The sequence below is a fragment of the Solanum verrucosum genome, unplaced genomic scaffold, assembly GCF_900185275.1.
Source record: "Solanum verrucosum unplaced genomic scaffold, falcon-dt-bn FXZP01000238.1, whole genome shotgun sequence".
Lineage (NCBI taxonomy): Eukaryota > Viridiplantae > Streptophyta > Magnoliopsida > Solanales > Solanaceae > Solanum > Solanum verrucosum.
This window is the reverse complement of record NW_026020630.1, coordinates 2,431,274-2,444,107: the sequence shown is the minus strand read 5'-3', so window position 1 is coordinate 2,444,107 and position 12,834 is coordinate 2,431,274. Positions and strand designations below refer to the sequence as shown.

The window sequence follows — 12,834 nt, the reverse complement described above, 5'->3', positions numbered from 1 at the left end:
AAATACATGTATCTAGTGTGATTCACATGTATCTAAGAGATGCACGAACCTGGATAGCCTCTCTCCCCAATCTCGCTCAGTTCTATCCCCATTTTTGTGCATCTAGTAGCAAAAATAAATGTATAAGTCTAAGATACGTAGGGCACTCTTAATTAGTAGTAGAGATAAGACACAAGTACCCCCTAGACTATGAACAAAATCCTAGAGAGACACCTTAACTAAACTAAGGTCCTATTATCCTCCCCTCCCCCCCCCCCCCCAGAACCTACTTTTTTTGTAATTTTGTACACACGTGGAGTCACAAAGTGTGACCCGTAAGCTAGCCAAAAGGTGTACACAATTACAAAAAAAAGTGAGTTGGGGGGTGAGGTAATAGGACCTTAGTTTTTGTTAAAATGTGTCGCTATAATTTTGGTCGTAATCTAGGGGATACTTATAGCTTATCCCATTAGTAGTAAGATACGTAATATTTTAAAAATATAAATAATAATAGTATATAGTGGTTTTTCCTATTACTAACTACTATGGCCTCAAATTGAGTGACATATACATATGGTAACATATAAATTCAAACGATGATACTATTTCCTACCACCAATTTTCTAATTAAAGCACAAATTTTATTTAAGTTATAAGAATTTTTAAATATTTTTTTTGTAATTTTACTACATTAGTTCCATATCACTATCATATGGAGAATTGTTGTAATTAATATTCCAACTTCTAGATCTTTTTGGAGTCCACACGCTGAGAGTTAGGAATCACAACAAGTCTAATTTGACTAACATGGTGGCATTAATTATTTGATAGTAACACTTCTAGTTAGGTGCACCTCGTAATTAGTGACGAAGTCATAATTTTAAAAAAAAATTAAAATATTGAAAAAGAAATATATAAAAAAGTCAAAAATAAAATAAAATTGACATATATACTCTATACATAAGAAAATAATTTAATTATAAGTGAACAATATAATTATTTTGTTGAAGGCAGATTGAATAAAACTCTCAGTCCTACCAGGCTCTCCCGCTAGCCACATGTTTGATTATTAAACTCTACACAAATCATGACTTGAACAAATATACAAAAAAAAAATCATCTAGTATATACTTTTTGCTGAGATTTGAACTATAATTTTTGAGATTTGAATTCACTTTTCTAACTTTAGGTCACACCCTTGAAATTCACTAACTGAAATGGACCTAATAAGACGGAAAGAACACTAAATAAAATGGAACGAGGTGAAAAATCATGAGTGTGTGTATATATATATATATATTAACTAGCATGACGAATTTTTTCTTTCTATATATATGATCGGATCTATATATTACTTTTATTTCTGTAATAATATTCTATAACAACAAACATTTATTATTTACAATCGATCTTATGTTAAAGTAATTATATCTTTATATAATATCAATAATCGTCATTATAATGGAACGTTCTTTATAAGGAAAAGAAACAATTATTTTCTCAATTCATTTTTAGTTGTTATAGTTTATTTTTCAAGAGTCAACTGAGTGAATTTTTTATCAATATTTAAAATATAGTTTCATCATTTTAATAATAGTTCAATTTACCTCTTTGCAAATTAGTTAAATTAATTCTCATAGAGTAAAATGTGACAAATAAAAATAAATGAATAAAGTAAAATTCAATTATAATTTAGATTATATATGTAGGTGTGAATATATATATATACTATGTTTTTGATAAGTAATGAGTGCTTTAAAGAAAGAATAAATGAACGCGCTTATCATTATCATAATATAATTTGAAGTTTGAGAGGGAAAAAAATGAGAATATTGCTGACTGCTAACCAAATATTTAACGACCCTTTTATGCCTAATTTTTGTTTGGTTTCTCACTATCGATAAAAAAAAGTTGAATTCGTGTCGAAATTCAACCTTAGATAAAGCATTCTTTACTAAAAATTTGAAAAATGAAATTTAAAAACTTTTTAGGTTTTGATGTAAGAAAAATTGACGGAGCTCGATTAGTTTTTTCGATCCATCCAAAATGTATAGATCAATTTTTTCAAATGATTTTTGGTGCGTTTTATATGTAGCTTTCGAATATTTTCTTTGTATTTAGAATTAGAGTGATTGAGTTCGTTTTTAATTTTTCGTGAAAAATTTAAAATATGTGGCACACACAGAATTTCAAATATAAACCATTTTTTATATGTCTCTTTAATATATTAAGTTCTTAATTATTGTATTTTATAGTACATTTTGAACCTAATTTTTTAATAATATATGTTATTTGCCATGTCCCAATTTATGTGGCATTAATTGATAGATTTGTTGGAGTCGAGAGATTTATTTTGTTAATTATTGTAATTTATAGTTTTTTTTCCGTCAATTTCAAACAATATATGTTGTTAATTGATAGAATACTTTTAATGTAATTTTAAAAAAAAAATATGTGTGACTCTCCATGTCCCAATTTATGTAGCACATGTAAAGTTTTGACAATTAACCAAAATTTTAATACATTTTAAAAAATATCTTTAAGTCGTTAAATTTTAAGTAATTTAAATTGTTGTATTATTTATTACAATTTATAATACTTTTAAAGTAGTTGAAATATTGTACTATTTATTATGATTTATAACACTTTTTTTAAAAATTTATGTCATATTATGGAATTTGAGAAGTTATTGAAATTTTTATATAATTTTAAAAATATTTTAAATTGTTAGCTATTGTGATTTGTAGTACTTTTTTTTAACATAATTTTGAAAATAATATTTATTACTCTATTTGTTCTAATTTATGTGGCAGATGCAGAATTTCAAATATTAACCCTTTTTTATATGTCTCTTTAATATATTAAGTTGTTAATTATTGTATTTTATAGTACATTTTGAACCTAATTTTTTAATAATATATGTTATTTGCCATGTCCCAATTTATGTGGCATTAATTGATAGATTTGTTGGAGTCGAGAGATTTATTTTGTTAATTATTGTAATTTATAATTTGTTTTTCGTCAATTTCGTCGACTATTTTTTTTATTAATTATTGTAATTTATTGTTTCTTTTTCGTCAATTTCAAATAGTATATGTTTATCATATAATCCATTTTATGTGGTACCAATAGAATTTAGAGAGTCAATTAAATATTTTATATAAGTTTTAAATAATTAAGCTGCTAATTATTGTAATGTATAGTATTACTTATATTATTTTTAAATATATTTAAATATTATATGTTAGGTTTTTTATCCTAATTTATATGGCATTGATAGAATTTAAAGTGTCAAATAATTGTTAATTATTGTAATAGATAATATGGAGTATTTAAGTCATTTATAGTATAGTAATTAATATATAATATGTAGTATTTAAGTGTTATATTATGGAATTTGAGAAGTTATTGAAATTTTTATATGATTTTAAAAATATTTTAAATTTTTAGCTATTGTGATTTGTAGTCCTTTTTTTTTACATAATTTTGAAAATAATATTTATTACTCTGTTTGTTCTAATTTATGTGGCACAGGCAGAATTTCAAATAATAACCATTTTTTATATGTCTCTTTAATATATTAAGTTCTTAATTATTGTATTTTATAGTACATTTTGAACCTAATTTTTTAATAATATATGTTATTTGCCATGTCCCAATTTATGTGGCATTAATTGATAGATTTGTTGGAGTCGAGAGATTTATTTTGTTAATTATTGTAATTTATAGTTTCTTTTTCGTCAATTTCAAACAATATATGTTGTTAATTGATAGATTTTTTGGAGTGGACTATTTTTTTATTAATTATTGTAATTTATTATTTCTTTTTCGTCAATTTCAAACAATATATGTTTATTATATAATCCATTTTATGGGGTACCAATAGAATTTAGAGAGTCAATTAAATTTTTTATATAAGTTTTAAATAATTAAGTTGTTAATTATTATAATGTATAATATTACTTATATTATTTTTAAATATATTTAAATATTATATGTTAGGTTTTTTATCCTAATTTATATGGCATTGATAGAATTTAAAGTGTCAAATAATTGTTAATTATTCTAATAGATAATATGGAGTATTAAGTCATTTATAGTATAGTAATTAATATACAATATGTAGTATTTAAGTGGAAGGTGGTGGAGCCCACTTATATAGTTTGATAAACATATTGGATATTAGTAGTGATTTATAGTATAGTAATTAATAATATATAATATGTAGTATTTAAGTGGAAGGTGGTGGGGCCCACTTATATATTTTATAAATAATTAGTAGTAGAGATAAGACACAAGTACCCCCTAGACTATGAACAAAATCCTAGAGAGACACCTTAACTAAACTAAGGTCCTATTATCCTCTCCCCCCCCCCCCCCCCCGAACCTACTTTTTTTGTAATTTTGTACACACGTGGAGTCACAAAGTGTGATCCGTAAGCCAGCCAAAAGGTGTACACAATTACAAAAAAAGTTAGTTGGGGGGTGGGGGTAATAGGTCCTTAGTTTTTGTTAAAATGTGTCTCTATGATTTTGGTCGTAGTCTAGGGGATACTTGTACCTTATCCCAATAGTAGTAAGATACGTAATATTTTAAAAATATAAATAATAATAGTATATAGTGGTTTTTCCTATTACTAACTACTATGGCCTCAAATTGAGTGACATATACATATGGTAACATATAAATTCAAACGATGATACTATTTCCTATCACCAATTTTCTAATTAAAGCACAAATTTTATTTAAGTTATGAGAATTTTTAAATATTTTTTTTGTAATTTTACTACATTAGTTCCATATCACTATCATTTGGAGAATTGTTGTAATTAATATTCCAACTTCTAGATCTTTTTGGAGTCCACACGCTGAGAGTTAGGAATCACAACAAGTCTAATTTGACTAACCTGGTGGCATTAATTATTTGATAGTAACACTTCTAGTTTGGTGCACCTCGTAATTAGTGACGAAGTCATAATTTTTTTAAAAAAAAAAATTGAAAAAGAAATATATAAAAAAGTCAAAAATAAAATAAAATTGACATATATACTCTATACATAAGAAAATAATTTAATTATAAGTGAACAATATAATTATTCTGTTGAAGGCAGATTGAATGAAACTCTCAGCCCTACCAGGCTCTCCCGCTAGCCACATGTTTGATTATTAAACTCTACACAAATCATGACTTAAACAAATATACAAAAAAAATCATCTCGTATATACTTTTTGCTGAGATTTGAACTATAATTTTCGAGATTTGAATTCACTTTTCTAACTTTAGGTCACACCCTTGAAATTCACTAACTGAAATGGACCTAATAAGAAGGAAAGAACACTAAATAAAATGGAACGAGGTGAAAAATCATGAGTGTGTATATATATATATAAAAACTAGCATGATGAAATTTTTTCTTTCTATATATATGATCGGATATGTATATTACTTTTATTTCTGTAATAATATTCTATTACAACAAACATTTATTATTTACTATCGATCTTATGTTATATTAATTATATCTTTATATAATATCAATAATCGTCATTATAATGGAACATTCTTTATAAGGAAAAGAAACAATTATTTTCTCGGTTCATTTTTAGTTGTTATAGTTTATTTTTCAAGAGTCAAACTGAGTGAATTTTTTATCAATATTTAAAATATAGTTTCATCATATTAATAATAGTTCAATTTACCTCTTTGCAAATTAGTTAAATTAATTCTCATAGAGTAAAATGTGACAAATAAAAATAAATGAATAAAGTAAAATTCAATTATAACTTAGATTAAATATGTAGGTGTGAATATATATATATACTATGTTTTTGATAAGTGATGAGTGCTTTAAAGAAAGAATAAATGAACACGCTTATCATTATCATAATATAATTTGAAGTTTGTGAGGGAAAAAAATGAGAATACTGCTTACTGCTAACCAAATATTTAACGACCCTTTTATGCCTAATTTTTGTTTGGTTTCTCACTATCGATAAAAAAAATAATTTGAATTCGTGTCGAAATTAACTTTAGATAAAGCATTCTTTACTAAAAATTTGAAAAAAAAAATTAAAAACTTTTTAGGTTTTGATGTAAGAAAAATTGACGGAGCTCGATTAGTTTTTTCTATCCATCCAAAATGTATATATCAATTTTTTCAAATTATTTTTGGTGCGTTTTATATGTAGCTTTCAAATATTTTCTTTGTATTTAGAATTAGAGTGACTGAGTTCGTTAATTTTTCGTGAAAATTTTAAAATATGTGATCAGATGCTTCCTCCAAATTTAACAATTTTAATCAACTAAGTTCTCTCTTTTTCACTAAATCAATACTAACCTAATTTGCTATTACTTATTCTAACAATCTTTTCTATCTATCTTTAAATTCCTTCTTTTACCGTGAATATTTTAAGATATTTGACTAGATACTTCATTCTGATATAATATTTCTATTAAATAAATTCTCTTTTCTTCATCGAATCAATACTAACTTACCTATTTCTGCTCTTACAAAATTCAAAAGGGCCGATACCCAATTCTCGATCACCCAACCCAATGTTAATTTTTAAATTTATTTGTTCGTTAAATCAAAGATACTCTATTTTAGTAAATTATAAAATTAAAAATACTCAAAATTACTATATTTGAACAATAAAAATAGACCTAAAACACTCCATAAATAGACAAGCACAAGGACCAGAAAGTGACATGTTGTCAAAGTGGGTCCCACAAAAAAAGCAAAAAATGCTGACATGTCAAATTATTCCAAACTACGTGGCATTTATCTTAATTAACTTATTATTATACCCAGCTTCCTAGACACAGCCAAAAAATATTACTACTATTATCCATGAGAAAAATGAGAATGAAGGATGTATACTATTTATGGTGTGTATAAGTAAACACTTAAATTTGTATAAAGTTGAACAAATAGACATATGTGTCATACGTAACGTTTTATATGTATTATGTCACGTAGGACATATGTTTCTACTTGTTCAATTTTATATAAACTTAAGTGAAAGTATAGTAAAATTAGCCGTTTTATTTCTTAAAAAATGTGTCAAGTTAAATATAGTCAATTATATAGCAACTAGTACCATTTTATATGAGAGGAGGAAATATTTAGATTTAAAAAAAATATATTTTTGGTACAAGAAAATCAAATCAATTTGAATGTGGTCTCGGTAAGTTTCACTTTAGTATAATAGTTCATAAATCACATAGAAGATCAATAGAAATTATACTAAGCAAATCATGTGCGATGAACTTAATCGAAAAACGCATTCAAATGATATCAAATTCAGAACTCACTATTTAAAAAATTATTTACTCAACCTACCAATTAAACCACCGCAAAAATACTATATAAAATTATCATTTTGTACTTTGTGGGAGGAAAAAAAATACTTCAAGGCCTAGTGATATTTATTCATAAAAAAAAAGTAAAGATTTTTAGTTCAAACTTTGTCATAATTAATTAGATGAAAAGAGTAGGAGAATTCTTGTAATATTTCTCTTCTTTCAAGTCCACACGCTGATGCTGATATATATATATATATATATATATATGAATTTTCAACAGTCTAATTTGATTTTTTCTTAAATTTTATATAGTAAAGACTATAACATATAACAAATGAAACAATGGTTTAAACGTGGTACCTTTTCTCTTATATTATATAGTATTTATTTATTTATTTATTTTTATATTTTGATAGTAACAGATCTAGTCAGGTGCATTTAGTCACATGAGCTCCTTAGATGACACCATTTTATTGCTTCCACATGTTAAAGACGTTAGCTCTTACGTCCGCGGTATACGCCAAACTAAAATTTAAAATTTATGAATTTAGAATTTAATATTTTAAAAAGATATTTGAGTTGATAGTAACAGTTCAAATCAGTGCATATAGTCACCTGAGCTCCTTCGATGACATGTATTATATTTATTGCTTTCACATTTTAAAAACGTTAATTGGTTTTGACGTATGCTGTAAAGGCGGTATTAAAATTTGATGTTTTGAAACTTAAATGATCGGGAAAAAAAGTCAAATGGATCAAGACAATGACATCCCTTTGGGGACATCTGATAAATTTGAAATGATATAAAGAAGATTATAATAGTCCTTACTATAGTGGTTGAGTCAGAATTTTTATTAAGGAGCGTCAAAAGAAAAAAAAACTTCGCTACCTAGGGTTGAAGATGCAACTTTCTGAAAGTTTTGCAATACTTAACTATTGTGTAAACCTTCAACCAGTATCAAGAGGTATTCGATACAAATAACTATAAAACTAAATTTGACTTATAAATATAATATAATTTTCACACTCCTCAAGGATAGGTTCGATCGATCCGCCCCTGGTCCCTGTGGAAGAATGGCCACACAAATTGAGAAATGATCCTTTAAAATAAAATAAAATAGAGGCGATACTCAATCTACATATAACAGTTTTTTCATGCGCTATAACTCTATAATGATAGCGCATGATAAAACTGTGTTATACGATCCTTAAATCCCGCCCACAACATCTTCTTCCTCACTGGTCCTTCTAATTTGATTTTTTCAAACAAAACCTTAAATTTTCAAAAATAACCTCTTTATTTTATCGGAAAGTAATTTCTATTTTGTTAGTAAAGTTGGTTAATTTCTAGTCATAACAAGAAAATCAAATTAAGTAAAGTAACACGCGTAAAGTAAACATAGTCTCACTAAGCATGCTTAGCTCCTTTAATTATTTTTTCTACAAAAACTAGGATTAATTATTGACTTTTGCAATGACCAAAGTACAAAAAATTAATATTAATATTGACTAAAACTCCCTGTTTTTTTTTTTTTTGACTTAACTAAGAATTCATCCGTACTACATTTTATTATATTTTTTTAGAACGTACGTACCAAAGATAGATTATATACTTTTACTTTTGGACTCCCATCTTTCGTATTGTCCTAACAATTTTTAATCATAAAAAATCATAATATTTATTGATAATATAAATAACAACAATTATATACAACATATAAAATCAACTCTCTCGTACATATGTGTGTGTGTTAAAATAAAAAATTAAATTTCAAAAAATAAATTAAATTAAACTTATAATTTGGAAAACATGTTGTGTTTAATGATAAGAATTTAAAAATGAACTTGTTAAATTTAAATCATAAATTCACCTCGTCCTAATAATACTCTTTAAATCTTAAATTTATGTATGTCCATCATGTGTCCGATACTCACATTAAAATCTGACTAAATTCAAATTTACGATAAAAAGTTTCACATTAAAAAATAAAGCACTTCTTTACAAAAACGATTTTGCATCCAAAGGACTCGAACCTAATTCTATTGCCCTCGATAAAAATGAAACAAACGATTAGATAAGTTGGATCAATTAATAGTACTTATCATAAAGGTCAACAAGTGGGTGAATATAAACAAAGACAAACATCAAAGTGGGTTGCAAAAAAATAATAAAAAAATACTGACATATCATATTACGTCCAAACAAGTGGCATCTCAAAAGCGTATATATATTCTCTCCGTCTCAAATTATCTACAATATTACTTTATACGTCTCTTAAAAACTTATTAGAACGGTTTTTTAACTATCTTACTCTCATTAATATCTTAAAATATATATATTTTTATTCATTAAACATTTACTCTATTAAGGTGCTTGTAATTTTTAAAAACAATTATTAAAAATAAAATAAAAAATATAATTTTTTTCATCTTAATATTTAAAATGACAAATCATTTGATATAACTATTTTTAACAATAATCATAGATGAGATGAAAATATAAACATGTAGACGTATTAAGAGAAGAGAGATAAGATGAAGAATGAAATTATACGTGACAAAGTGAAGTAGTCTCCATAGCAGATAAAATAAGGAAATCGAAACTGAAATGATATGAGCATATAGAGAAGAAATGCACAAATACATTAGTGATAAGGCAAAAGTACCCCTAGACCATGACCGAAATCCCAGAGACACACCTTAACTAAACTAAAGTCCTATATTACCCCTTGAGTTTTTTTTTTTTTTTTTTTGTAATTTTATACACATTTTTTTGCCTACGTGACCTCCAAACATCTCTCACACACCTCACCTAAGTGGAGTCACGGAACGTAAGCCAAAAGGTGCACGAAAAATGAGTTCAGGGGTAATAGGACCTTAGATTAGTTAAAGTGTGTCTCTGAGATTTCGATCATAATCTAGAAGATTGACTATAGGAGGTTTAAGAGATGTAGAAGTAAATTGGAATTTTTTTTAGTTGAGTTGATTACCTCAACTATATTATTTTCAAAATCACGATGGATAATTTGAGACGGAGAAAAATTAAGTTATACCCCAGCTTCCAGGATACATCCAAAAAATATAATTTCATCCCCCACGAGGAAGTTAAATCAAACGTGGTCCTCTTCTTCCTCTTTCATCTTCTTCTAAAATACCCCTACCGCGTAGTCCACAACACGGCCTGTTGACCTACACTCTCACTTCACTCTCACACAACATATATATAGAGCCGCCAATTCCAAATTTTAACAACAACCCACATCAAATTTCATCAATTTAACTTCAATTTCAAAAAAAAAAATCTTTAAAAATTGATTAAAAATGGTGAAACCCAATTCAAAAAATACAGAATTTTCACCTTCATCGTCATCGTCATCGTTGTATCGGGGAGTAAGGAAGAGGAAATGGGGGAAATGGGTATCGGAAATTAGATTACCTAATAGTAGAGAAAGAATTTGGTTGGGTTCTTATGATACGCCGGAAAAAGCTGCTAAAGCATTCGACGCCGCACTTTTTTGTTTGCGGGGTAAAGGGGCTAATTTCAATTTCCCGGAAAATCCGCCGGAGATTATGAACGGAAGGTCGATGACTCCGTCGGAGATTCAATCGGCGGCGGCACAGTTTGCGAATAATACAGAACCCGAGCTTATCCGGGTCGGACCGAGGGAGAATTCGGATCTTTCTTCTTCCTCATCGGAAATATTCCGGGCGGAATCGCCGTCGGTGTCAGTTTCCGATAGAGTAGAAAGTGAAAAGACGGAAATAACCTTGGGTAATGATTTTACCAATATGTATCGGGTGGAGTCTCCGGTTTCCGGGAGGGTAGAAAGTGAAAAGACGGAAATGTCCTTGGATAATGGATTTATGGACATGTTTTCGTCGTTGGGGACAGTTAATAATATGTCCGATTTCGGAATTTTTCCGGGGTTTGACGATTTATCGGGTGAATTTTTTATACCATCACCGCCACCACAACCATCGCAAATGCCTAATTTGGAATCATTAGAAGAAGAGAATTATTTGAACTACGATGGATTTCAATCACAAGGGACTTCATTTCTTTGGAATTTTTGAAGGATCTAAAAATTGTTACATTATATTCATTAATGGTTAATATTATAAGTATAAAAATTAGAAATGGTACTAATAATTAGTATTAAATAGTACTTTATTTCTTGATTTTGTGGACACTTCTAGACATTTTTTTGGTTGCTAGAATTGTTACAACATATGTGATTTTCTATACATAAGAGGATGTACTTTTTTGACTAATCGATATGAAAATCACTTTTTATTAGTAAAATTGTTTGGAAGAGAAATTTATTTTATTATTGATTGAGTTGGATAAAAAATAAATAACTAAGTGCTTGTTTGTATGTATTTATGAAAAAGTAACTTATAAATCAAAAGTTAAAATTCATAAGTAGATGATATCCTACTTAAAAGGACGAAGGAGGTGTATACATATATATACATATTTTCTTGTATATTATATTTCCATATTCCATATATGCTTAATTATCTCCCATATATATATGTGTGTGCGCGCGCGCGCGTGCATGATATATTAGTATTAAAAACACTTTTTAACTTAATAATCCTTAATGGTTAGAGATGGCAATTGAGGCCGGGTAGGGGAGCTTCTCAATGAGGAGGAGCAGGGCTAGGAAGGGCAAAAGATAACTTTTGAAAATATTTCAATGGGACAAGATCGGTTTGGGTTTGATATAGTTGATCAGTGGCGGTGCACGTGAGCTAGTACTTTTTTTTCACTATAGTGTTAGAGTTATGGTAGGATTTTTTAATTAAATAACATTTATTCCGTCTCAAATTACTTGATATGTTTATCTTTTGCACAATTTTTAAGCAAAAGTTAATAAGGGAGTAAAAATTAAAGCTTTTTTAGTTTTCAGAATGCTCTTGGTTCTTGCTTGGGAGGTAAAATGAAACATTTTTGTTTTAAAGTGAAACTACAATTTTCTCCATTTTCTTGACAAAAAACAAAAAAAAATTGCGAGCAAATATATGAATCTAGAGTGACTACAATGGTGTAAAGGTTAGAGCTTTTTTTCAGTTTTCTTGGTTCATCGTTCTTGGGGGTAAAAATAAACATACGCACGCACGCAAACACATAAATTTTAAAAGTTTTTTTGGGTAGAAAATATAATATTTTTCACCTCACATCGTTGTAATAATGGAGAAATATAATAATATTTAGTTAATTGTAGCATCCTTTCTTATGTGGCTATTTATTTTGTTGCCTCACTTATATTCTGATGATTATCATGAATCAACATTATTATTTTTATATTTACTTTTTATTAGTCATCTTTCACTATTTTTATTATCGCATTAATTGAATATTCTAAAATCTCTCAAACAGTCAAACCTTCTATATTATGCAAAATTTATTGTTGTGTGTTTAAAAAAAGATCAATTGTTTTGGTGTTTTTCTTCAAATTTCGAGCACTAAAACTAATCAACAATATTTTAATATCACTACATCAACTAATCAAATTCAGTACAACACTATTTCAATTTCAATATA

At 27.3% G+C, this 12,834-nt stretch overlaps 1 protein-coding gene across 1 annotated transcript; it reads left to right on the top strand.

The window, feature by feature from the left end:
- Positions 1 to 10,559: 10,559 nt before the first annotated feature.
- On the top strand, positions 10,560 to 11,589 carry LOC125811634 (ethylene-responsive transcription factor ERF017-like). Its single transcript, XM_049491159.1, has one exon. It carries the CDS (start codon positions 10,608 to 10,610, stop codon positions 11,358 to 11,360), a length of 753 nt encoding a protein of 250 aa, XP_049347116.1. The 5' UTR covers positions 10,560 to 10,607; the 3' UTR covers positions 11,361 to 11,589.
- The last annotated feature ends 1,245 nt before the right edge of the window (positions 11,590 to 12,834 follow it).

Bases quoted from the DNA above. Each gene is read 5' to 3' on its own strand.
- LOC125811634 (XM_049491159.1), top strand. From the start codon at position 10,608: ATGGTGAAACCCAATTCAAAAAATACAGAATTTTCACCTTCATCGTCA.